General features: G+C 45.2%; 1 protein-coding gene across 3 annotated transcripts; it reads left to right on the forward strand.

The window, feature by feature from the left end:
- Positions 1 to 196: 196 nt before the first annotated feature.
- rbm27 (RNA binding motif protein 27) lies at positions 197 to 27,430 on the forward strand. 3 transcript variants are annotated; one of them, XM_030361517.1, is made up of 21 exons: positions 197 to 384; positions 1,048 to 1,166; positions 6,397 to 6,524; positions 6,770 to 6,837; positions 7,183 to 7,421; positions 7,931 to 8,233; positions 12,764 to 12,997; positions 14,770 to 14,958; positions 16,762 to 16,911; positions 17,091 to 17,247; positions 17,819 to 17,972; positions 19,105 to 19,386; positions 19,825 to 19,950; positions 20,252 to 20,356; positions 20,870 to 20,935; positions 21,494 to 21,682; positions 21,974 to 22,078; positions 23,386 to 23,616; positions 24,027 to 24,110; positions 24,224 to 24,343; positions 25,137 to 27,430. In XM_030361517.1, exons 1-21 carry the CDS (start codon positions 326 to 328, stop codon positions 25,227 to 25,229), a joined length of 3,201 nt encoding a protein of 1,066 aa, XP_030217377.1. In that variant the 5' UTR covers positions 197 to 325; the 3' UTR covers positions 25,230 to 27,430. The 3 variants fall into 3 exon arrangements, with proteins under 3 accessions (XP_030217377.1, XP_030217378.1, XP_030217379.1); XM_030361518.1 differs by having other exon boundaries at positions 6,397 to 6,488; XM_030361519.1 differs by lacking the exon at positions 14,770 to 14,958.

Raw genomic sequence — 27,430 nt, forward strand, 5'->3', positions numbered from 1 at the left:
TTAATTCGCACTGTCTACAAGCGCAATTTTTCTTTTATACCTTTTTAGAATTGATAGCTAGTGATATTGATGCATTTATTTTTCATTACTACAATTGTTATTCTAACAGCAATAACGACAACGCATATTTCCCACTGTAACTGTTTTGCGTATGGTTTTGCGTACGTTACGACACTTCCACTTGTGTGACCATGTGCCGTAAAGCATTCTGACGAATGCAAGTGAAGAGAGCAGAGGCCTTGAATCAAATACAATTTTAGACGATGAGAGTGGGATTAACAGAACGCACTTTCAATTTATAGACAGTATTGGAGTCTCGCTCACGATGATCATTGAAAATGTGGAAGCTTTAAAGTCGTGGCTGGCAAAACTACTGGAGCCAATGTGAGTGATCTGGTGAAATGTCATGTATCCTGCCTGCTAAGTAGCTAGCGCTAGCCACAGAGTGGTTATCCATGGAGCCCCCTAGCATCTAGCGCTAGCCACAGAGCGGAGTTATCCGTGGAGCTTCATCTATCCTGCTTGATAAGGAGCTAGCGCTAGCCCCAGAGTGGAGTTCTCCATGGAGCTCACTAGCATCTAGCGCTAGCCACAGAGTGTTGCTATCCATGGAGCTTCTCCCTAGCATCTGTTGTCAAGTTCCTGCACGAGTTAGCCACTATGGCCGCTAGCTTACTGCATTCTGGAAGGGATAAACAACCCTACTTTTCACCAACTTCGGGAAGTTGTATTGCAGTTTGTCATTGTTTTATGTATGCACTGAATGATGTATGAAAATGGCTCAGTGTAGAGAACGTTAAGGGTGATCTGTAACGTAACTGTCTGCAGCCAGCTGGCTCAGATATCCAGCACAGAGTTATGTATTGATGACACAATTATAGGAAAGCTACCTCTACAGTGTTTCCTTTAGAAAGTGTTGATTGGATTACACATCATTGTCAATTCATAATAGTGAAGCAACGAATAGACTGCCAAGACTTGTGATTAAACGTTTGTTGAATTAAATAACGATTCAGATATTAATAGCGCATTTATGATGATCTGCAGATGTGAAGCAGATCCCTCTGCGTTGGCCAACTATGTTGTGGCTCTGGTGAAGAAGGACAAACCAGAGAAAGACCTGAAAGCACTCTGTGCTGATCAACTTGACGTCTTCCTACAGAAAGGTATGTTTATTTTCTTTGAAAGTTTAAATATTTAAATCGGTCTACTTGTTCAACAATATATTGAAATGGATGAAGTAAAACGCACGGCCTAGCTTAGGCCTATTTTTTAATCCGTTTTTTGCCTGGTGAGAGCCGGACCCAATCAACATCACAACTAGAACCAAATTGCAAAGAATACACTTGCCTGTAAATACATCTAATATTTACAATGGTTGACCTTATAGGTCAAGGAGATTGCTAAGTCAAAATACGCTCTTCAACAAAAAAATCAGTTTCAATGTTTTCCATAGCAATTAAGTTCTGGATTGGAACGTTTGGTTTTTGGGTTAGGATTTTTTGGTTTTTGCCTGTGTGGTATGATTCACTTTTGACAGATATTAAACATATCGGCACACAAACAGCCATTGTAGCGAGAAAATGAACTGGATCGAGTGAGATCTGACTCGATAATACCCAACCTTGAAAGAAAAAACTTTGGGTTACTTAACGTGATCCCTGGTTCTTTGATAACAGAGTGAGGTGTTTCACTATGGGAATCGCCTAGGTGTGACCTAATACGGAAGCTCCAATTGCACTACGTCTGTCCTTGACAGCCAGGTCGGACTGTGCCACAGGGCCCCGCCCCCTGCACCCATACAGTCGACCCTCCCTCCTCCTCCCCTAATCATTCTATAACGGTTTATTTCCATGTAAAGGCAAGGAGGAACTTGTTGGTGAAACACCTCACTCTGTTATCAAAGAACCAGGGATTACGTTAAGTAAACCAAAGTTATTTTTCTAACTTTGCTCGGTGTTTCACTATGGGAGATATAGACCACTCCCGTATTGCATACGGCTCTCGAAGCCATGCAAATTCAGCCAGGCAGCAAATATCAGTCTTGAGTCTGCTGAGATCGTCTCCAGCACGGCATGAGAAACAGAAGGCCCTGAGACATCCAGCCTATGAAACATAACAACGGTGTGAGGTGTAGCCCAGCTCGCCACAGCACAAATGTCACGCACTGACACTCCTCTGAACAAGGCCCATGAAGTAGCCATGCCCCTTGTGGAGTGAGCCCTCAAGCCATGGGGGGGCTGCAAGCCCCTACATCCATAAGCAAGAGATATAGCCTCTACAATCCAGTGGGACAGCCTCTGGCGGGACAAAGGCTTGCCCCTATGGGGAGTAGGGCTGGTCCGAATACCATTTTTCAGGCTTCGAATACTTCGTTTTTCCGAGCGAATATTCGAATACTCGTTCCAGAAAAACACACCATCAAAAACAACATTAATAATCCCTTTATACTCCCTGGAACCGATTTTGACAGTATCTGGATATTTTGTTGATGATTGAATAGCTTTTGAACGTTAATTAGTAGGCCCAAGTAAGTTGGAGTTCCTTTAGTTTTTCCCCGTTGAAGCGAACAGCTGTCGTTCCGTTCCAAATCAGCTGTCCTCTGCCATCTCAGCCGTTAGAGGAGCTTTTCAATTCATCCTGGAACGTGCATCTTTTCAGGGAATTTGTACAATAAATCCATAACAAATACCGAATATTGATTCTTATGTGTCCATATTATATCCATTATATTGACCGGGTATTCCCAAGACGCTCACGCTCTGCAGCAATCCAGTCACAGTTGATTGGCGCAGCGCTGTACAGCGAACGTAAACAAACAACTAAGCTAAGGTTAGCATTTCGCTAAGCATTACTTTTCCTCCCAAGATCCCGCTAATGTTGTGTTGTAAAGTAAAGGGAAACATATCTATTCTTCCTCCACCTCTCTCGCTTCTCTGCTTGGTGTCGCTTATAGTTTGCCTCCCTCGCTCTGGTAACGTCAGGCACGTGAAAAAAAAAAAACGAAGCTCCGTATACTGATTTAAGCTTCGAATACTAATTTTCCGAACGAGTATTCGAATATTCGAATAATTCGGGCCAGCCCTAATGGGGAGTAGCCCAAGACACAAACAATTACAATGACCCTTTCTGAAAAGCAGCTGACCGATTCACATACACATGCAGAGCCCGCACTGGGCATAATGTATGGAGTCTCTGCTCCTCCGCAGAGGAGAACAGAGGCGGGTGAAACGTCGACAGTTCCACCGTGAGAGACCAATAGGCCGACACAACCACCTTAGGCACAAAAGCCGGATTGGGCCGCAGGCAGACCTTGGAAACCCCCGGAGCAAACTGCAAGCATGAAGGACGGACAGACAATGCCTGTAAATCACTCACACGCTTAGCCGTGGTTAAAGCTAAGAGCAACGCCACTTTCAGCAACACAAACTCTATCCCCACCGCCTCCAACGGCTCAAATGGGTGTTGAGACAGGGCATCCAGCACCACCGATAAATCCCACACAGGGGCCTGGAAACCGGAAACTTGCGTTGCGCCCCCTTCATGAAGCGAAAAAAAAAAAACGAAGAAGCCAACATGACAAGCTGAGATGGCCCCCAAGTACACTTTAATCGTGGAAAAGATGGTTTACCAGCGTAGCAGAATCCCAGAGTGCGTGTTTGCGTGAATTGTAACATATCAGATAATCGTCCAGATAAGAGAATACTCTGATGCCGCCTTTCCTTAGCGGTGACAGTGCTGCCTCCACACACCTGCTGAACACTCTCGGGGCCAACGACGGCCCGAACGGGACTACTTGGTATTCGTAAGCCCTGTTCCGAAACGCGAACCGGAGAAATTTCCGGTGCGTGGGATAGATGGCGACGGGAAAATATGCGTCCGAGAGATCGATCGTTACAAACCAATCTCCTGGACGGATTGAACGACGGAGCACTTTGTGTGTCGACCTCCTGAACGTGAACGCCCATGTGATCGTGCTTCAACATGTCACCCTGGGGACCCGAGGGCAGAGGTCCGCTCTCATAGGAGAAGCGTGAGCACCCCCAATGGGAACGCAGGGAGCAAGACTTTAGTTTATTTTGGTTTGTTTCATGCACTTCACCCTTGGCTCTGGGCCTGGTTGTGAAAATGCAGGATTTATTGTTTTCACATTTAAAAAGAGTGAAAGTGCTTGGTGACACTGTCAACCGTTGCCCCTGTGTCAGTTCGCTCCGATCGTGAGGCGAGAGAAACTGAGAAAGGGCCCCTGGAGAACTTGAACATATCTAGGTCCCTGAACCATGGAACTTGGGGCTTTGCCCCTCCCAAGCTTTCTTTTCTACATTGGAGGGGAAGAGAGATAAGCTGGGAGCGCTAGGGTGTACGCTTCTTCTTCTCATTCCTGTTTCCTGAGAGTGCTGGTCTCTCTCATTTTCTCCAGTGCTGGACCAAACAGACCCTTGGTTGGGTCATATGCAGCATCCATGACCTCGGCTTTCAGCGCGTCACCCAGTCCGGAGAGATTAAGCCACAACGCTCTCTTACCTGAGACCGCAAGTCCCATGACTCGACCATAGCCCTGAACTGCGCCCCGTGAGAAGCGTAGGACTAGGTCATTGACAATGCAAATTTCCTCCAAGAGGGCTGGGTTGGGTGATCCCGAGTCTAGCTGACGACCCATTTCTTCTAGGATTTCAGCCTGATGCGCAGATAGCAATGTCATGGCATTGAGTGAGCATACCGACTGTGCTGCATATTTACACATCCTCTGGTAAGTGGAAGCGGTGAGGCGGTCCATCTTACCAGGGAGAGAAGTAACAGTTAATCTCCTTCATTCAGATGGGAACTGCTGGCAGGAGCGGCTTAGAGGGCGGTTGGGCTGGTGGGAGCCTCTTACCGTCATACAGGTCTCTCTCTGCCCCCTCCGCATCCGGTGCCGCCGGCCAGGGAATGCCAAATTTAGTAGCGGCCCGTTTGCACACCTCGTTAGGTTACCGTCCACTGGTTGCACTGTGTCAGAGACGCTAGGCGGTCTCGACTGCTGGACAGGAAAAGTGGAATCGTCTTCCTCTTCCTCTATCCCGTCCATGTCGAGGTCAGAGTCGGCGTCGCCCTCTGCGTCCTCAGCGCCCGGCTCTGCGTCGAGGAATTCCTCGAATAGCGGGGGTACGAGCGGTGGGTGTAATGTGCGCGCATTTCAGAAGCAGGGATATACCGCACATAAATCTACTTCTAATTTGTCAGTTTGCCATGTGTCTGCCTGGCTAAAAATGCTCCCGGATCTTTTCCATAATAAACAGTACACACACGCGATAGCGATCAACTAAGCTATGATCTAGCATGTAAGAAATTGCTCCATTAATTAGTTATTCAGTGTTAACCGGAGAGCAGCTCGCCTTTGCGCATGCACTGACCGGAAAACACTGTGTAGTAATAGATACCTCCTTACGAAGTACTTACTCAGCCGAACCAGGTTAAAGCCTTAGACTGCGTTCGACGACAGAATCCTTGACGGCACGTCTGTGAACTGTTAAGCAGTTAAAGCTAGCCTTTCAATGGAGAGAAAGTAATTATTTTCTGGTCCCAGTCTATATATGCCCCGGATTACACGTATGATGTTTGTGCATTTAAAATTTTTTTTTTATGTAAAGAAAACTAAACATTTTCGTGAAGAAGTTTGATAATGTAAGGATTTTCCAAGGGCAGGATAAAAGCATCGAAAGAGGTGAAAACCATTATAAATTTGGGCATGTGGAGAGTTTTAGTTATGCCGATGGGGAGATGTCAGTCTTGTCCACGCCAGTCACAGGGAGCATGACGGCACATACGAGACATGTAGTCTTTTTCATTGTGTTTTCGCTCCAGCCTTTAACTGAACAAATGCACAATAAACGGTCAAACTCTTGACATGAACAATTATCATTTAAATCCACAAACAACATATGTGTAATCCGGGGAATTTAAAGACCAGAAGATAATTACTTTCTCTCCATTGAAAGTTGAAACCCATTAATATTTTTCGATCTCATAGGTCCCATGGGCTCTAACGGAAGAGGCGTGACTACGCCACTCTATAGTGAAACACCGAGCGAAGTTAGAAAATAACATGATCTTTTTGCATTTGAAAGATGGAGACAGATTAAAGGCGCTCACATTAGATGTATTTTAATTATCAATCAATAAATGAATTGCAAAAGTATATATTGGCTGATCAACTTACAGTTTGGGATTTGATGTCACTTCGCAATTGTCCAAATAGAGTATTTGCGCTTTCGTAAAAAAAATTATTGCTTATACTCTGCCTGTCTTGTATTATATTGTGGATTTGGACTGCAGTACCCATTTCAAATGCTCCTTGCGAATGTTACATGTTAACGGTTTTAAGTAAACCTAATTCCAATGCTCCATCTATTGCAGAGACGACAGGATTTGTGGATAAACTCTTTGACTGTCTGACAACCAAGAACTACCTGGTGAATAACCCAGCAAAGGAAACTCCAAAGGAAGAGGTGAAACCACTGGCAGTCAAATCTGACTTAGTGGAGGTAAATGAAAGAAATAAGAAACCATTGTTTGATTTAGTTTGTCTATTATTTTAAATGAATGTCATACCTCAAAGCCTGCTGTCCTTTAGGTACTAATATTTCGATTAATTAGTTAGCTCGGTATTATGTCCTTCATGAATGAACAGAGGAATGTTTTTAAGCTAGGCTAATAGAAAAACTGAACTTCACCGTAACACTGCAAAATGTGGACATTTATTTAATGGTGGTTTTATTTCTTGAACTAGGCTGAACCGGCTGAGGAGGAGAGAGAAAGTAGGCGGAGGAGAAGCCCTCCGAGAAACCACGAGTCGAGGTAAGGACTCCTCATCAGGACTGATCGCTACAGCCACTGAATACTGTGCAGACACTGTCTGAGACGAAGGACAGGGCAATATCAACCGATGGGACTATTAACCATTTTAGAAGTAAAAAAAAAAAAGATGCCCATATCCATATTTCTGTGCCTAGTTTCACAAATGGGTGTAATTTTTTTGCAGTTAGTCCGAGCAATTATTCAGACATTCCCAATTGCTTTGTTTGTAACAGAGTAATAGCTAGAATTGCCTTTTTGAAGCCAAATATGCATTCGTTCTGAAGGACTCATTGTTTAAGCTACGCAACCTGACCTAAACAACCCCCCTCCCCCGAACCCCCACAGGAGCAGGGACGACCGGAGGCGAGAGGAGCGCAAGCGGCGGGACTTGGAGCGCCACGGGAAGGGGGGCGGAGGCGGTGGCAGCGACTCCCACCGGGAGCGGGAACGCCCGGAGCGGCGACGGGGGAGCCCACGGGGGCGGAGCTACAGCCGGAGCCGGAGCCGGAGTGGCAGCCGAGGGAAGAGCAGGGAGCGGGAGCACAGAGGAGGAGGAGGAGGAGGAGGAGGAGGAGGCGGCAGAGGTGAGGACAGGGATCTGAGGAGGAGGAGGTTAAGAGGGACAGGGGGCAGAGGACTTTATCCTGCAGAACGATGCAACTGTGAGGAGACTGCAGCAGTGGAACCGACCTGGCGGACCCTATGGTTTTGGAGGAGAAGCGCTGGTCTGCATCGCCTGAGTCCTGCAGGGTCTGTGGAGACATGTGGAGCGCGTGGCACGAATTCCATTGGCGATTAAACAGTGCAGGGTGGACGTTTCCCCGTCTCCTCCCAGGTCCACGCGAAAACTTTATCGTCGCTGCGCTGATCCACATCTTTTTTGCTGCTCTGGTTGACTTTAAAACGTTCGATTTTCTGAATATATTGAGAGATATTGGTCTTCTGAGCTGACTTTGTATTTGCTCTATGTTAATCTTTTCACCATTTTCTGTCTCTCCCAACTTGATCTCAAAGATAATTCAAATTTTGTGTTAAAGTGTCCCCTTTTTGACATCATGGTGTAACCTCCCCCCCCCTTTTTTACGTTTGACAGATTTCAAGTCCAAATATGAATTGGAGAGGAAGGACCCGGACGCCTTCAACTCCTCGTCCTCCTCGTCTCAGCAGGCCCACCTCCCCCCGCTGCTGCCCCTCCCCACGCCGCAGCACCCCTTCTCCTCCGTGGCCCCCGGCGGGCCTGGCCCTGGGGGGCCGGCGCCGGCGCCGGCCCACCTCCCCGACAGCACCACAGACAGCTGGTCCAGCTACTACAACAGCCAGAGGCAAGACGGCGGCAAGCCCTTCAGCAGCAACAGCAAGGGCGCCGCGCTGAAGCAGCGCTGCAGAGACTACGACGGTAGGCGTCCCGTGACCGCTTGAGTTCGGATGTGGTTCTTTGGAATTCCTTGAAATTCTTCCTTGAGGTTGCTAGTTTGATCCCCCCCGGGCTCCTCCTAGCTGAGTGTCGAGGTGTCGCTGAGCAAGGCGCCTCACCCTAACTGCTCGCATGGCTTACAGCGCCGTCGGTGTGTTGGATGTGTGTATGAATAGCTGGAAGTCACTTTGGACATAAGCGTCCTAAATGCAAATCATTGACACGAGTCAAATAATGATTTGTTTTGTTTTGTTTTTTTTAGCCACTGCTTTATTGTCAAAGCCCTGCAATTGTTATGCACCTCACGGTGTGTACAATTGTGGTTAAACATCAGCCATTCGGCCCATGGGGACCTCCTCTTTACTAATGACCCCTGCTTGCGGCTCCTCTTCTAGGAACCCCCCTCCCCGTCCCTTTTTGCCGTCCTATAGGAAACGGTTTGGTTTCTAAACGTGTCTGGGGGGGGGTCCCGCCGGCCCACTCTGCTATTGTTCACAGCACCCAAAAGGGATCGGCTGTCTTTAATGAGGTGGTCAGGTGACTCTCTAGGGTCTCGCTCTCGTGTCTCTGCAGGGTGTGTGCGAACCGAAGAAGGCTTTGACTTGTTTGTCACTGCACTTTGACACACAGCTCCTTGACTACGGCGGTTGTTGAACCGAGCGCCTCCTTATGCTACATTATGTGGAATGTTGTTGATTGTACACAATGGGCATCACAGTCAAAACAGTGTCCTTCATTTCCCCCACCGACCAATGCCATTATAACAGCACGGTCTTTGGGGGGCTGGACCCTAGGGTGAGTTGTGTGTGTGTGTGTAACTATGGGCGTGTGTGTGTGTGTGTGTGTGTGTGTGTGTGTGTTGACTATGGGCTTGGTGAGATGTGTGTGTGTGTGTGTTGACTATGGGCTTGGTGAGATGTGCGTGTGTGTGTGTGTGTGTGTTGACTATGGGCTTGGTGAGATGTGTGTGTGTGTGTGTTGACTATGGGCTTGGTGAGATGTGCGTGTGTGTGTGTGTGTGTGTGTTGACTATGGGCTTGGTGAGATGTGTGTGTTTACTATGGGCTTGGTGAGATGTATTTGTTCTAACAGTGAATTTAGTTCAGATACGAAGGGCTACATTTTGGTATAGATGTTGTTGTGAACCATGGGAAGTAATTGGAATTAGGGGTGTGCACGGGTACACGTGTACACATGTAACCGGTTAGTAAATCATAACCGTTTAGGAAAAATCTGTTAACGAAAACCGTAAACAAATATATATAATCACCGCGCCATTGTTTCAATGGGAATCGCGACGGTCCATACATTCAACATAATGTTTACATTTTTGTAATTTATAATCCCAGCCTTTATACCACAGATACTCTAGGGTCTATAGTAGGGCTGACGATCTATCGTTTTCGACCGAAAATAGAGATCTCAAGCATTACGATTTTGGGATCGTCAAAGCTGCGGTTTTTTTTTTTTTTTTTTTTTTCACGTCACTCAAAAAATAGCCAATCAAATTCTTTGTTTGCCGGAAGAGCGATTTGGAATGAGAAAATGGCTTGCTCGTAAATAAGGAAAGTTTACCCCGAATACAGACATTTTAAAGATGAATGGTCTGACCTAATGTATCTGTTTTGTTTACTTGAAATGTTAATATGCGTTACTTTGTCTTACTAGTTTTTCATGGTTAAAAGTAAGCTATTTGGAAATTGAAAATAAATACATCTGAAATTATAAGGTAAGATGCCGTGTTGATTGTATTTGACAAAAGAACGCTATTAGGACATGGTAGGTTCGGACCTTTCTTGGAAGGAATTTTTAGAAACTGGACCTTGTTCAATTTTAATTGAAGACCCCTGGTCTATAGCATATAACCGCGTTGTCTGATTACAGTTCATTTTTCACGATTTACCAGCCCTCATTTTGAAGAATAATCACTGCGCCATTCGTTTAAATTGGAATCGCAACGGTCTATACTTTCAACATAAAGTGTACTTATAATTTGAAATTCGTCCCAGCCTTTGTACCACAGATAGTATAGGGTCTATAGCATATAACCGCATTTTCTGATTACAGTTTAATGAAACAGTAAGCTGACAACATCCTAATTAACACTGCAACTGCAAATTAACCACACGGAGATAACCATGGAAACCGGTCAAACAAATTTTCTTTTTGCGATCATTCTGCTCGCGCATCCGCCGTGTTGATAAACAAATAATCCCCCTATTGATAGGGGTGTGCCAAATAATCGTCATGACGATGCATCGCGATTCTAATTTTCACGATCTACTGCATCGATTGTTGACGCCAAGAATCGATTATTAATTTAAAAAAATTAATAATTAATTTATTAAAAAAAAAAAAAAATTATATAGTTTTATAAAGCCTGTTCACTTTTTGTGGCATCAGTTTGTCCTCTTATGTTTATGAAATGATATTGTTGTTATAATGGCAGCTACTTCCAAAAGGGGACATGTTTGAATGTTTTCATTTCATTGGTTTAAAGGACCACTGAGGCCATGTAAACGGCACTGATTATCCTTATTTTGTTATTTTAAGTTTTATAGATCCTTAGCACTTGTCAGTGTATCCAGCAATAGTCGTTTCAATAAATACAGCTATGTATGAATTGAGTTGCTTTGAGTTATCAATTGAACACACTATCCAGATCATACACAGCCAGTCAGCCACTGGTAATGGCTTAATTTTTTTTTAACAGTGTTCAGTGAAAATTCGCAATGCATCGCAATAATTCAAGTATCGCGATGCATCGTGATAGAATCGCATCGTGGCATGTGAATCGTGATACGAATCGAATCGTGACTTCTTTGGCAATACCCACCCCTACCTATTGAACGAAGTTAGACCCAGTCAGCGCGACCGCGTTCCACTTTAAAAAATAAATAAAAAATTAATTAATTAATAAAAAAACGGTTAACCGTGTACACGAAAAAAATAAAAGGGGTTGTGTAACCGTTTACACCCCTAATTGGAATACTATAAGTTTATAACTGAATTGCGATACATCATGCAATGATCCTCAGATGTTCTGTTTTGTGAATGGGAAGCATAGAGATGGAGACAAATTGTGAGTGTTGGTGAGGGCAATCATTATTGATAACGGGTTAATCATAAAATTGTTATATAGGGCAAGCGGAAAAGAGCAAGATTTTGAATTCAAGCCACCAAAAGATCGTCCCTCTCACCCCCAAGCTGTTTCCCAAACTTATGGCTCATACACAGGCAGTCGAGTCAAAGCAGATATTCTCGCATCCCTTTTCACTCCCTAATAGCAGACTGATCAATAGAGCTGTTAAATCGTACCTGCAACCCCTCAAGTGAGCATGTGGCATGTGTCGGTTAATTGTGCGGTCTGTACTCAACAACAATGTTTCAGCAATCGAGGATTTACTGGATTCTCAACCATTTATTTGGTTTTTACTGGGGTCTCGACTGGGGCTGTCACTTTTTATTCGATATTTGAATATGCATTCGAGCATGACGTGAAATATCCGTATTTGAATATATCAATATTATCAAATCGTTTCTTAAAGGGACATGTTGTGTAGCGCAGTTTTTACAGTTTATGATTAGAACGTTTGTTTTTTACTTTATTTTTGCCTTCTCATCCATTCGCGGGCACTCTAATCTAGCGAATAGTATGTCCTGTTTTGATAATGGACATCGCACAGAGCAGCCAACCTGAGTGGAAAATTGCGACCTCTAGTGGTCCATGCAAGCGGCAACACGCTGCATCGGTGGAGAGACACGGGCTAACGCAAACCCCCGCTTCTCTCAACATTGACGCGCAAATACCTGTGAGTGTGCCAGGCACGTCTGTGCGCACCGAACGTGTGTTCTCGACCACAGGTAACATCGTGAATAAAAAGAGAGCCACACTTGATGAAGTTTATAGACTGGTGTTTCTAGCAAACATTAAGAAATTATTTTCTTGCAGATAGGCTATAGGCCTTACTCCTGTTGCTGTCTCCTGTTTAAGTTGTCATGTCATTGTTTGCGCTGTGCAGTTACGATTCTGTTTTTTATTTTTTATTGCATACCCTCATTTGTGATATTCATAGTGGCACTTGCTATTAAGTTATGGCCTAAGTCCTGTTTATGTTTCCTCTTTCCGCGTAGTAAATTTGTGATTGAGTCTCCGATAAGGTTTTTAATTTTTTTGGGGGGGTCGAAGTGAAAGCAAAAGTGACAGCCCTAGTCTCGACCCGTTTCTCTGTGTGTTTACTGGGGTCTCGACCCGTTTCTCTGTTTTTATTGTGGTCTCGACCCGTTCGTTTTTACTGGGGTCTCGACCCGTTTCTTTGTTTTTACAGGGGTCTCAAACCGTCTTCGTTTTTACAGGGGTCTCGACCCGTTTCTTTGTTTTTACTGGGGTCTCGACCCGTTTCTTTGTTTTTACTGTGGTCTCGACCCGTGTCATTGTTTTTACAGGGGTCTCAACCCGTTTCTGCGTTTACTGTGGTCTCAACCCGTTCCTTTGTTTTTTTACTCTTGCAGAAAAGGGCTTCTGTGTCCGTGGCGACCTGTGTCCCTACGACCACGGCAACGACCCCCTCGTCGTGGACGACGTCACCCTGCCCGGCATGATCCCCTTCCCGCCGCCGCCCGTCATCCCCCCTCCGCCGGTCGGACTCTCCATGCCCCCCATCGTCGAGCCCCCGCACCCCCACAGGATGCCCGCCATGCCCCACTACGGACAGCCGCCGCCGCCCGGCGTCTTCCCCATGACCCGTGAGTAGATCCATCAGGACCTGGTTTACTAGTCCAGTCCTCCCCCTGGACCTCTCCCCTGGTTAACTAGTCCAGTCCTCCCCCAGGACCTCTCCCCTGGTTAACTAGTCCAGTCCTCCCCCAGGACCTCTCCCCTGGTTAACTAGTCCAGTCCTCCCCCTGGACCTCTCCCCTGGTTACCTAGTCCAGTCCTCCCCCAGGACCTCTCCCCTGGTTTACTAGTCCAGTCCTCCCCCAGGACCTCATCCCTGGTTACCTAGTCCAGTCCTCCCCCAGGACCTCTCCCCTGGTTTACTAGTCCAGTCCTCCCCCAGGACCTCTCCCCTGGTTAACTAGCCCAGGACCTCTCCCCTGGTTAACTAGCCCAGGACCTCTCCCCTGGTTAACTGGTCCAGGACCTTTCTCCTGGTTAACTAGTCCAGGACCTCTCCCCTGGTTAACTAGTCCAGGACCTCTCCCCTGGTTAACTAGCCCAGGACCTCTCCCCTGGTTAACTAGTCCAGGACCTCTCCCCTGGTGAACTAGTCCAGGACCTCTCCCCTGGTTAACTAGCCCAGGACCTCCTCTCCCCTGGTTAACTAGCCCAGGACCTCCTCTCCCCTGGTTAACTAGTCCAGGACCTCTCCCATGGTTAACTAGCCCAGGACCTCCTCTCCCCTGGCAGTCAACTAGATACTGATATCCTCTATTGTTTATTGCATATGCAGTCATTGTGACTTGTATATTAATCGTTTCTTTCACTCCCATAGTGAAATAGATTAGTTGTCTCGGCAACAGAGATTGGCGAGATAGCCTTTTGAACCAATTCCTCTGTCGTTATAATTCTCTCCTTTCATTTTGTGTGTGTGTGTTTCTAGTTCTCTCTGTGGATCCTTTAAAAAATCAAAACTCACTTATAACATCACAATATCGACTACAATAACCGTTTCAGTTCAGAGTGGATATGAAATCTTTTAGCCGAGCTGGTAGTTGGGTATTGTGACCACAATTTAAAAACTTTAAGGGGAATATGTCTATTTTCTTTCTTTATTTCATGTATTTTTGGTATGGTACCATCATTGAATTTTGTCATATTGTGAAAAGCTTAAATGTTGGTTGTTGTCCTTTGTCGTTATATTTTGAGACTCCCAAAGTTGTGTATAGATACTGTGTCTCATTAGAAGAGTTTGTATATTTACTTTCGTTTTGTTTAGGTACACTAAATCTATTTCAACAGTTTGGCCTTCTATGGTACTAAATAGGGATATCTATAACATTTTCAAAGCATAATTTTTTATTTTTTTCTACACGTGGCTTGATAAATGCCCATATTTTATTACTTCCAACTTCTCTGTAGTTATAGATGCCAAACTAATAGTACATGTCCAATGGAACACACTTTCAGATACAGATGACCTTATGAATCCCGGAGGTAAAGCCCCTCTGCTCAAGGCAGAAACATTAGCCAGTTCAACAGTCCACTTCATAGAAATGGACTTAAAAAGAGACATGACAAATCAAGGTCAAACCATTTAATATGAATACATTGATCTATTGAGCAGTCTGAGTATGGCTCAAACCTACACAGTAATGGTTAAGGTATTTTATTTATTTATTTATTTTTGCATTATTGGAAAGGGGGCGGGGACAAGCTCAAGCAGAGTGTTGGGTTTCCTTAAAGAAAAAAAGAGCAATATGTGGATGTGTCATACAGCACAGCTCCGCCCCTTCACACGCTTGTCTAAATGTCAAGTCATTCCTGTATCTGAGGCATTAGCTTGTGTCTCCTTCAGGGCCCCCACTGATAGCTACCGGCGGGATAGAAACCCCCAACCACCAATCGGCTATCACCTCCTCGGCGCCGATTGGACCGCCAGGCGTTGGGCGCCCGCCTCCTCTTCCACTTCCTCCTCGTCTTCCTCCACCGCCGCCGCCTCCCTCCTCGTCTGTGCCTCTACACCCCCAGTATGCCCAGTCCGAATGTAAGCAGCGATGCTTTTCCTGGCTCAGATTGGAACTTGTGTCTTTGGTGGCGGTGTTGTCTTGCGTGTGTAATTTTGGCTTTTTAATTCATCTTATTTTTTTTGAGGTTCTATTTTTTTTTTGTCTAGGTATTTATTTTATTGTTTGACTGATAATTCATAAAGGATAGCTCAAACTGTAAAAAATACTTTGCATACACCACGGTGCAATGTCTTTCAATGCATGTAATTTCCCTTTATGCAACAAATGGGTTATACGGTTCACAAATTCATTTATCTACATATCTGGCACTTGCCACATTTCTTATCTATGGATCTGGTACTTGCCACATTTCAACCCCAATCTGCAGTAGGCCATATACGGTGTGCTTCCTGTTTTTTCTTAAGGGCCTTAATCATGATCTTCTCAGGTCTAAGATCCTATTGTATTCTATTTAAGCCAGTAGGAATTACTAGGAATTCAACTTATCACATTTCAAGCTGAAGATATAGTTCTGCATGATGCTCATATGTATTCTGGTGAAACTATACCATTAGGCCTTATATATGTTAAGGCAATATCACTTGGCAATTTCTATAGGCACAGGGCTGTGCATATTTTTTTGGCTTGTGTAAACTTCGTTTTTCATAATCTTTTTTTCTTCTGAGGTTTTAAATGTTCTTAAAGGGGGGATTTTATGCCGCCGGGTGTGAATAGCCATTACTAGCCCTTTTAAAATCGGCCTTTCCCTGCGTTTTAGTGACATTACTAGTGGGAGTGCCACTGACATGTATGATGGCTAGATAAGCAATATTTTCTACAGTCTACTGTAGCTGGTACAGTAGACTGGTAGACTGACGTAGCCGTATTTTCAAATGCTTGTCATGGCTAATCACACTCACACCTGGCAGCATAATATCATGCATCTAATATGATTTTACAATAGTCTATATTCTATCCAATGACTACTGTAGCTATAACTTTGAACCAGAAGGTGGCACTGCAATATTGTGTTAAATAACAAGACTGACCTTATTGAATGTTTATTTTGTATTGTGGAGTGCCCCTAATAGCTGTTTGTATGGTACACTAGCACTACTTATTATCACGTTTTCAAGGGGCCAGTAACAAAAACATGGAATTATCTGTTTTTGATTTTACTGATCTCCCCAAAGTCGAGAACACAGACAGTTATCTTGAGGGCTGGAATATAAATGACCTCTCACTGAATCCATACTGTTAAAAACTGAAATGTTCTGACGTGCTTTAAGAAATGTTAAGTATCTAAATGAGAAAAGGCCCACATATGAAGAGATGCTATGCTAATGGTTCAGAGAGACGTAATGGTGTTTAAATAATTGAAAAGGAGCTTAATGGATATCTATAGTGTAGCGGATCTATTCATCCCTTGCCCCCAGCAACAACAGTTTAATTACAACAGTGACCCAGTTGTAAGTAAAACGGCATCATCTGCTGTGAATGCATGTCTTCACACGTTGTAATGGGTATTTCTTAAAGCCTACCCTTTTGATTTGTACCTCATTATATTGTGATCAGATAGATGAACAAACCAAAATGTAAAGCTTACAAATGCATCCCATAACGCAGTTGTATGTGATATCTTCTTCAAAGGTCTTTCCTGTATTTTTCTTAGGGCAGCTTTTTGTGTTTTTTGTTTGCATGTTCAATGTCTTATTACATTCTGGGACTTCCCCTCGTTATGCTTTAACATCCACCACCTATACCTGCAGTGCTCTATCACGAGGTCTCCCGGTGGCTCCTCCTCCCTCTTAAGCGATTCCCTTTTCCCCACTTGCACTTAGACGGCTATGACCTGGAGGGCTACAACCCCGAACTGCCGGGCCTGACCGGGCCGGGCCGGCAGAAGCAGTACCGGCAGTTCATCCCTCGCGTGCAGACCCAACGGACCAACCTCATCGGCCTCACCTCCGGGGACGGCCAGAGCTCTCGAGGTGAGAGGCCATCCGCATGATGACACTAAATGCGGTCCCCCTAGGCCTTCATACAACTTTAGCCCTCGCATGATATTTTGTTCCGTCTGTTGTAGTGTTGGGATATAGGGTGTTGGGTTCGCTCGGGAACCTCTTGGATCTTCCTAAGCAATGTTCTCTTTACCATTGCTTCCATCCAGCTGCCAACATAGTGATTCAGACGGAGCCAGCCCCCGTGGCTCCGGCCCCCAGCAGCAACCTCAATCGCTTCAGCGCAGAGCAGGACGCCCGTAAGAGAGCCCTTGGGGCCATGTGCCCCTCCGAGGCCCCCCCGCCCAAGAAACCCTGGATGGATAAGTAAGGACTCCCCCCATGTCACTAGGTTTTACACAATGAAATAGGAGTTTTGAGATTGTCTTGTTCCAGCGCAAGAGCAAAGCTAACGGGAGGCTTTGTTTGGGTTTATTGTTGATGAAGTCGTGTATATTTGTGGAGCCATTAAAGTCCAATTAGTGAATGAAAGAGTATGCCCAGATTCAAACCTTACCATGTTCTGATCAACACGATTAATCGATTCATCGATTTATCCAATAATCGAAGGTTGCAGGCTCAGGAAATATATTAAGACTTCAATAATGAATCGTTGACGACGGTCATGTGGCGTTTGTCGTACAAAATAACTCTTGAACTTTGCGTTATCTCTCTTCTAAATAATGTACTTTTTGTGTCTCGCTGATTTATTGTGTAGCATCTGATAGGGCAGCAGCATTTTATAATTATTGTATAAAAGACTTGATATTTATTGCGAAACACAGACAATAATATCTGGATGGTCTGACGAGGCTAATGCAGATTAAGGGGAAAAAAATAAATAAATTAAACCAAGGTTTATCGGTAGCGTCCTTATGTCCCCCCCCCTGTATTGCAGCCCGGGTTTCAACAACCCACACAAGCCCCCTTTCCCCAAGAGGAACCACTACGTCAACACCAAGCTGGAGGTTCGCAAGATCCCCCGGGAGCTGAACAACATCACCAAGCTCAACGAGCACTTCAGCAAGTTCGGGACCATCGTCAACATCCAGGTAACCCCGAGAGACGCTTTCAACATTCGTTATGGGATTTATGGCCCGGCACTCCATCATATCCATTATCAAAATGTTGCGCTCAGTATTGCACATTGATGCGCGAAGTGAGTAACATTAAGTATCTGATGCTTAAGGAGAACACTTGGCTTCATTAGTTACTCCACAGCTTCAACAATTTTAATGAAAACGAAACAAAATGAATTCCTAACAATTCCTTTAACATTAGAAAGACTAAATAACAATACAGCTGGATTTACTTTTCTATTTAAACAGTAAGTCAGTGTCGATTGGGCAGTATTGCCCAAATGAACATGAGCCAAAAGCCAATCTGGCACCACTGCCTGAACGTCCTCCAAAAGTTGCCCAATCCGGCGGGTAAAAAAACACCCAATCTGGACGAAGGGAAACGGTTGAAAAATTATTGAGTTACGATGTCTTAAGAAGTAGTGTCAGAGTGTCAGAATGGACAGACGTCTTCAATGAAAACAGCTGAAAACAAAGACGGAATGAAACTAAAACTGTGATTCTGAAGAAAGTTTAAATGATATCGAAATTCTGTTTCGATATTATGGTGTGTACATTTGTTAAATGGTTTGAACGAAGATAAACGGTTGAAAATGTATTTAATTACGTCTTAAACAGTTGATATACCAGAGGAAATGGGAGGATGGCTCCGCTGTCCTCCCATTGACTCCCATGTAAAAGAAAGAAATATTAAAAGGTAGAAAATCGTAAGTATATAATATTTAAAAAATCTGAAAAGAAGCGCGATTCCAAGCTATTCTGAACATTTTAAAATTGGAATGGACTCTAGGTGAAATATTGAGGAAGGAGATAGGTCCCAAAGTTTGTAGAGAATAATAAAGAAGAAATTTAGAGGGAAAGAATAAAACTTATGAAGAACAATAGTTGAGCGCTGCGTACAGCACTCGCCTAATAAAATACAACTGTTTTACTGCTATTTGATAGTGCCGTCAAGTTTGACCACTTAAGTCTATTAATTGCAGTAGGAATATTAGAAAATGTATCTATTGCACCAACCCTGGGCAGCCCGATTTTACATCTCATACGTTGTGAGTGCCGCAGTTCGGTCCATTTGGCTTCAACCCGTCCCTTGGCCCCTGCCCAGGTGGTGTTTGGCGGGGACCCGGAGTCGGCGCTGATCCAGTACACGGCCAACGAGGAGGCCCGGCGGGCCATCTCCAGCACAGAGGCGGTCCTCAACAACCGCTTCATCAGAGTGTACTGGCACCGGGAGGCCACAGACTACCCCCTCTCCGCCGGCCCTGGGGGGGGCGCGGGTGGCGGCATCGGTGGAGGTATCGGTGGAGCGGTGGGGGCGCTGCAGCAGGAGCAGAGCTCCGGGCCTCAGGGGTCCGCTCCGGCCCACCAGCACAGCAACATGCACAAGGTAGGCACAGGGACCCTGAGCCCGTTCTGCCGACATATCACACTCAGACGATAGAGACGGCTGACAGAGGAATGACAAACAGCTCGCGGCCCAATGCAAAATACAATCGGGATGAGAAGCGAAAAAATGTTTTGTATTTCTCTTCTCTTTTAAAGCTCCAAATAGGAATGATTTTTAAAGAGTTGTAAAGAGGGATGACAGAAAAGAACAAGGGCCAGATGTTGAAAGAGATGCCCTTATTGTGTCAGAAATACATTTGTTCATACAGAGGCAGGAACATTCAACGAGATACAAATATTCTCTGAGCATTTGACCCACTATTAGCTGACGGACGGCTCTCATTTATAACCAATTGCACTCAACTGACGGCTCCTCGATCGTAGCAGCACCCTTCTAACAGTCATGGTCCGGGTCCCGTCTGTCGGTGTATTCCCCCAGGGCATTATGCAGCACAACCCAGCGGCCTACGTGTTGAACAACACCCTACCCAAGCACAGGCCCATGGCGGCCGCCGCTGCAGTCAGAGTGGACGGCCTGCACCCGGCCGCTGGCGACCCCGCTGCTGTACGGCCAACGCGCAGGCTTCACCTTCCTTCCTTAGAAAACCTGTACTTTCTTTGCTTTGTCAAACGAAGCAAGCTTACTTGAAAAAAAATCTCTTTGGATACTGTTGAAATGGGCTGGGGCATTTATTGATCGAATAATATACATATACACTTGATAAGGAATTGTTAAATACAAAAAAAAAATCAATGATTATTTATTACGGTGGGTGTTTTTAATTTGCGTTTTGCACAGTTCTCCCCCTCTAAACTCATTTCCAGAGCCGTTATGTGACTTCTGTGTCTCTCTATCTGGCCCCCAGCCCACTCCGACCGCGGGTCAGAGGAGCATGTACGCGCCCAACGCCCACAAGTCCTCCAAGGGGAAGATGGCTAAAGTGCACCACGAGGTGCTCAAGAGGAAGCAGGCATGTAGCAGTCCCACCCTCGCGTTAACCCTGGATTCATGTTTTGAATGTGGCCCTTTATGTTGGACATAAATGCCATGCAGTCCTGTGTGTGTGTGTGTGTGTGTGTGTGTGTGTGTGTGTGTGTGTGTGTGTGTGTGTGTGTGTGTGTGTGTGTGTGTGTGTGTGTGTGTGTGTGTGATACAACCTCAAATACGCCACTGATGTAATTGTGCACAGAAATATTCACTTGCACTGTTGCATCACTATACATCTAAAACACGTGTCGATGTTGTGTTCAAAGAAATGTTACTTCGATCCAAGAATAGTTTTTCATTGGCTCACACTTGTTTTCAAGCACATCTAGAGTGTGAGTATGATTGATGAGGTGACGTCATCTGCTTTTGTTCTGACACAAAGCCCTGCTTGAATTTAAGGGGAATCCGTGGGGGTTGGAAGTGCTGAGCTCGGCTTAAAGAAGGTTTGGGAGGACGTGTCTCTAACATCCTGTAAATGATTTTTTTTTTTGATCAGGAGACATTGAAGCTCCAACAGGACATGAGGAAAAAGATGCTTGACACCCAAATAGAGTGTCAGAAGGTAAGACCATCTTGCATATGTTAAACACGTCTGCCAAGTATGTTGTCTTCGCCGAGCTGCCTGCATTAACACTCCCAGGGCAAGTTAACAAGTACATAGTAAAACATAGGGTCTCATACCCCAGATGTACATTGAACTGGATGCCCGAAACCGATTTGCAAAAGTGGGTCCGATCCATTAAAACGTGTTGTAAAAGTGATGCATCCATGAAAGATGTTTCACAAGTGTTAAAATGTAATGATGAAAAGCGTGTGGTGTAATGCAACAGTTGAGTTAGAGCTATTACTTAACCTAAACATTTTCAACCCAACATTTAACCCAACCATCGAAATCCCTATTCTAAACAAAGCCATATCTTACCCAATACTATCCCAACCATTTGTAATCCAATACTAAAACCAACCATCTCTTACCCAATATTAAAGCTGGCCATTAATTGCCTCATACCGAAACAAAACCATCGCTTCTTCCTAACAAATGACCTAGACATGACCATTTCGAACCTCATCAGCCAGCTCACCCTATCGGTTACATTCGTTCAAATGACTCCTCCCTCAGGCGCTGATCAGCCGGCTGGAGAGGAACCGGGCGATGAGGCCCGAGGAGAGGGCCAACATCATGAAGACCCTGAAGGAGCTGACGGACAAGATCAGCCTGCTGCAGAACGACATGAACCCTACGGCGCTGGTCACCAACGCCACGGCCCTCCCCCTCCCCAACCACAGCCAGCCCAAGAGCAAGATAGACGTAAGGCTCGAACACAAGGAGGAGAGCAACACTGTGTGTGTGTGTGTGTGTGTGTGTGTGTGTGTGTGTGTGTGTGTGTGTGTGTGTGTGTGTGTGTGTGTGTGTGTGTGTGTGTGTGTGTGTGTGTGTGTGTGTGTGTGTGTGTGTGTGTGTGAAAAATCTATTTGGATATTGCTGACTTGGGCTGGGGCATTTATTGATGGATTAATGGATACATTTGTTGCACTTAATAACAAATTGATTAATAGAAAAAATCCATGATTATTTATGTGTGTGTGTGTGTGTGGACAGGCTCATAAGGAGCTGTTGGATGCCGAGCTGGACTTCCATAAGAAGATGAGTTCTGGGGAAGACACCACAGACCTGAGGAGGAAACTGGGCCTGCTGCAGGTGGAGGTGAGGCAAACCCCTGCCTGTACCACATTGGACCACAAAACATTATATATATCTATGATATCAATATTCAGTTTGGTTTCACTTGTGGGGAAGGAAACGCCACTAGAATGTTATTCAACAGCTCGCTGCGTTGAGAGTGACGGAGGCGTCCATGGCAGAGCAATGAGCCAGCGGCTCGGCCTTCAGATGGCTTTAGTGTCGTTGGTGTATTATCGCCTTTCTGAGGCCAACAGTATGACGGTGACACCCAACCGTGGGCTCTGCCTTAAGGCGGCTCCCCACCGGAGCACAGGGCTGATCTGGGGCTGTAGCCCGCCCGGTCCGGGCTGCTGAGCTCCACCGCGACCACCATCATCCATTTTAATTGGATCACAGCATTTGTTTGCAACACTGAGAAAAACACGTGTTCCATCTCATGTTTTCCCCCCCCCTACCCTCGGTCTCGCCCTACTTCCACACTCTCCTCATCCCTGATGCTCTTGAATTAGCTGCTGGTTAAAAATGCATAACCCCCCCCCCCCCCCCCCGCCCCTTCATCCGTTCCCTACCCCGGCCTGACCCCCCCCCCCCCCTCCTTCATTCTGCACATTAAACACCCGCCACTTAAGCTAGCCCAGCAGGCCACGCGCTAACGTAGCTGCCAAGGCAGACACGGCCGCTACACTGATGGACGCCCTCCTCATTAAAGATGGAGGCTGTGCTAGGGGTTCAGGACAGGGGGGAGGGGGCGGGTGTGTGGGGGGGGGGGTACAGTGCGCGGGGTAACGTGTGAGAGACGCTGTCAGGGAAGAGCTGGGGAGTCAGGGAGATGGATGGGGTCGAGACGCAGACAAGCGTCCACTGGTGGTGAAAGGCTCTGGGGGTCTCTGTTTGGGCCCCGCCGTGGAGGAACGAGCGCCCTGCCGACGTCAGGGCCGCGGAGGCGCTCAACGGCTTCCGCAAAAGACTCAAGACTCACTTGTTCCGACTTCACCTAGACTCTTTACAGCCCACCCCGCCTACTCATTGTATGTTGAACGTCCTGGCACTTAATACATGTTTATAGTATGTCGTACTCAGTTATAGTACTAAGTTGTCTAGCATCTTATCCTAGCTAGCTTTTTTGGTATACAGGGAATGGGTTAACCTAGCGATTGTTAGTTCTTGGCACTTGGCTCTTGGACCAAAACTGCCAGACGCCGCGTCCTTATGTCCACGTGTCCTCACGTCTGCTACCACACACACAAACGCACACACACACACACACACAGAGGGGGGTCTTCAATAAAGCAGCGTCAACCCCCTGAACCATAACGCTCTTCCTCCAGGCCACGCGGCTGGGCCTGCTCCGGCCCACGTCGGGACGGGGCCGGGGACGAGGCAGGGGGCTGTCGGACCCCGGACCCCCCCCAATGGTGAGTCGCGGCAGGGGCCGCAGCCGGGACCAGATGGGGCGCGGCGGGACCCAGAACCGCATGGTGGTGGACCACCGGCCCCGGGCCCTGTCCATCCTGGGGGTCACAGCGGAGGAGAAGGAGGAGCTGATGCCCCACTTTGTGGTGAGGTCACTCTGGGATCTACTGCTAGTACTAGTACTACTCATTACCGTGGCTATACACGTCGATATAACACAACCTCTGATATAACGGGTTGCTTGCTTGGACCCCAACTTTACGGCCCGATGTTAAGAGATCCAGGAAGTTCATCGTGCTCAAGTTCTTCATCTGCACAATTGAGTTGTTTTTTGCTGCACCAGATCTAAGCTTGATTTAAGCTTTAAAAAAGGAAATATGCACTTTGTTTTCTTAAGGTGTTTCTAAACGGTGTGAAATAATTCAGATTCTTACTCGCGTGATTTGTGGAATAAGTGCAGACACAAACGTTAAAGCATGGCGGCACGGCTTCAAATGACAACCATGGCATGGACAATTGGAACTTACTGAGTTTATTTTATTTGGTTTTTTTCCAGAAATTTGGAGAGGTGGAAGACCTGCGAGACCAGGACGCCACCAGTGTCGTGATGACTTTCAGGACACGTAGCGAAGCAGAGAATGTAAGAGAACAACCCGCCCCGTCTGTCTGGCCAATGTTCCAACCCAGCGCCCATCTCTGTCGCTACGATAACGGCTGGTGTGCTTTTGAATCTGAACAATGTTGTCGTTCCAGGCGGCAAACCAGGGGATGAAGTTCAAAGGTCGCATGCTCCAGATCTCCTGGTACAAGCCCAAGACGCCCTCTGTCACGGCGGAGCCGGAGGAGGAGGATCCCAAGGAGGAAGACATTGCAGTAGGGATTGCTTTGCTTAGCCCAGTACCGTCTCACACTGCTCTGTCCCGCCTGACCTGTCCATCGCGTGGCGTCACTCTTGGCGACCCGCAGGGCTTTTAGGGATACGGATTTAAAATTAATCTCGCCAAGAAACTTTCAGCGGGAGAAGTTTGTCTTGTGCTCAGCTGCAGAAATGCAAATGATTCCGGAAGCTTTCAGAATGTGTTGAGCGTGAATCCCCAGATAGGGCTGGGGTCAGGCCCCTAAGCACTTAGATACTAGTTTACACATTTGACCCACACGTCGCTGTTTAGAATGACTCCAGAATAACCATTCAGTCGGAGATTCTCGGCGTTTCCGAGGTCTAGAGACATCAATGTTGAACGAGACGCAAAAATCAACAAAAAATGTATGTGTGCTTTAGGGATAAGAAAGTGGGGGGAGGGGGCAATGGAAAACACACCTACAATATTGAGTCTTTCCCAACATAATTTCCCATATACTCCAATATACATGAATATGCTTTTTTTAATGTTTTCCTGATGAGATATTCGGTAGGTGTGCAGTGAATTCATCCTGCTGTTATGGTTATGATTTATTTTTTGAGTTTCAATAATTATGAGAAAATTATTGTAACACGAATCAGAGAAAACAATGTTTTTTATGCATATAATTAAACCCTAGGGTTAGGCATCTGGCTCAAGGATGCCTCCAGTCTGCATATTTCAGGATCTAAACTGTTCTGTCCCCCTTCCGTATCCCTAATTTAATCATACCTATAAATGACTCTTCTTTATTTCCGATCAAACAGGAGCATGTTGGCTCTTTTTTGCCTGGCGAGGAGGAGGAAGAAGAGGACGAGGATGACGAAGATGAGTACGAGAGTCGATCCTGGAGACGATGAAGGACAAGTGACCCTGCTCTGTCCGGAGCGTTCCTCTGGCCGACTCCGTGGACACCTCGACCTACTCGTTTTCCAGTATTCTTTTCCGAAATTGAAGACTCTTAAGAGTAAAGAAAACAAATTCTTTAGTTACTTGTGTAAAGAATCCTGAGAGAGCAAACCTTTTTTGTATCCCTCGATTCATAATAATTTAAAATGTCTCACTTTTGCTGAGAATGATACAAATGTTAAGTTGATCTTATAAATAGAAAAGTAAATCTATGTAAGTTTCATTGTGGTTACCAGATGATTATTATTATCAGTAATGCACAACATTTGTGTCTACTGTGAAGCTGTATTTTTATACATATTTAAAACGAAAAAAGGTCCTCTCTCCCCAAATTCACAAAGCCTTTGGAAAAGTCTTTTAGATTTTGGATTTCCATTCCATCACTCTCCGAGCGCTCTGCTGCCATGAAGAGATAACGACTAAAGCATGTTCTTTGTTTTTTCTCCTCTGCTTCATTTAACTGTAGTGTCGGTTAATAACACAGCTTTATCGATTTTTTTTAAATATAATTTTGTATGTTCACAATGTCTTATGGTTTCAAACACCAGAGGACAAAACTCATACAAAATCTAGTTGCGTCTGACTTAATTTATTTAACTTTAGAACCTAAGCTCGCAAATCTGCATGCTCCCTCCCTAACAAACCTACACCCGCGCTTTACCATACAGTTCTCATTTTGCTCCAGACGCACCACAGAAGAGCGCAAGTTGAACAAATACCCCTCCACCCAAACCCGCCCACGCCTTTGTAACCATCACAGCCACATGGTCAGCCATTAGTGGCTGACCGTGTGGCTGTGTCTGCTACTCGACAGTGTTGTGCGGTGATATTATTCTGGTCACCAAGTCCTTGTGTTGCTTAACTCTGTGTCCGGTGCCCCTCTTCCACTCAATCGTATGTCTTTGGCTTCCCTTTTCCGTTGGCTTCATCAAGTGCTCCATCTCCCAGTGAACCCGAAGGCCTGACTTTGTGTGAGAAAAGGTCGGCCATTTCAATATGTTGAAAGAGCTACAGAAAAAAGCTTGAATGTAATTTTGAGCACTTTGATTTTAATACATGCTCTCCCCCTATCCCTGCCCCGCCTTAGCTCATTAGCATCAAGGCCAGATTTTTACAACATTTGTGATTTACTTATGTAAATTTTGTAAATGTTTGAGAGATAAAATATTTTTTTTAATTTTGTTTGGTTAAACAAATGATTGATTAGAGCCTAGGGTCTGATTGGCTGTTGGAGAAATATGATTTTGAGCTGCCCAAGTCCCCTCAGATGCTGAAACAGTCCAACAGAGAACACACTTTATGACCACGGTCACTATGGTCACAGCATGTGGGGATATAGTTGTCTGCTAGCCAGTTTGTCATTATAGACTGCGTCAAAACAGCAGATCTCAAAAGGTCAGTTTTGTGAATGAGCAGAATGTTTTGTTTTTTTTGATTGAATTTTTGCACCTTCCTTGAAACTATTTAAATATATTTTTGATGCAGGAGGACAATTATTTGTAACATTGATGGGTTTTAATTTTTTTTGTGTGAATGTCGTTTTAAAACTTTGTTTTGGGGGTTTTATGGTCGATGTGAAAGCAAATCCCAATATTCAAATTAAATTGGAATTCACTTAAGGCGCATAGTATCTTCTATTGATACGGGATTCTTTATAAGGTCTATTCTGGATGTAAATGTGTGATGTGTTTAAAAGTGACACCATGCCTGTTGTTGCTATTGATGATCCTAAAAAAGGCACATGTACAATTGCCTGAAATTAACTAACACACTAAGGGTTTTTGCAATACATTAGCACTAAACACATTTAGCCATTTTGCGTTTGAATTGCGCCTCTGTAAACAAAGGACTGAAGGGCATTAGCCTATCGGATTCCTCATTTTTTTTCTTCAATGTTTTCCCCTGACGTTTTTAGTTTAGTAATTCTAACTTGAAAGTGATGTCTAAATTAAAGAAAGTATCTTCTTTCCCTTTTTTGTATATATTTTGGCTGCTACAATGACACAATGTTGTAAAAAAAAAAAGTATACATTATAGGAAAACAGATTTGTTACTGTTTATACTTGCAGGATGTGGATGTATTCTCTTGATTTATTCAGTTTGTAAAAAAAAAAAAAAAACGTTTTTCTAATTTACTAGCATGTTTGCTTTT

The sequence above is a fragment of the Gadus morhua genome, chromosome 7 (genome assembly GCF_902167405.1).
Source record: "Gadus morhua chromosome 7, gadMor3.0, whole genome shotgun sequence".
Taxonomy (NCBI): Eukaryota; Metazoa; Chordata; class Actinopteri; order Gadiformes; family Gadidae; genus Gadus; species Gadus morhua.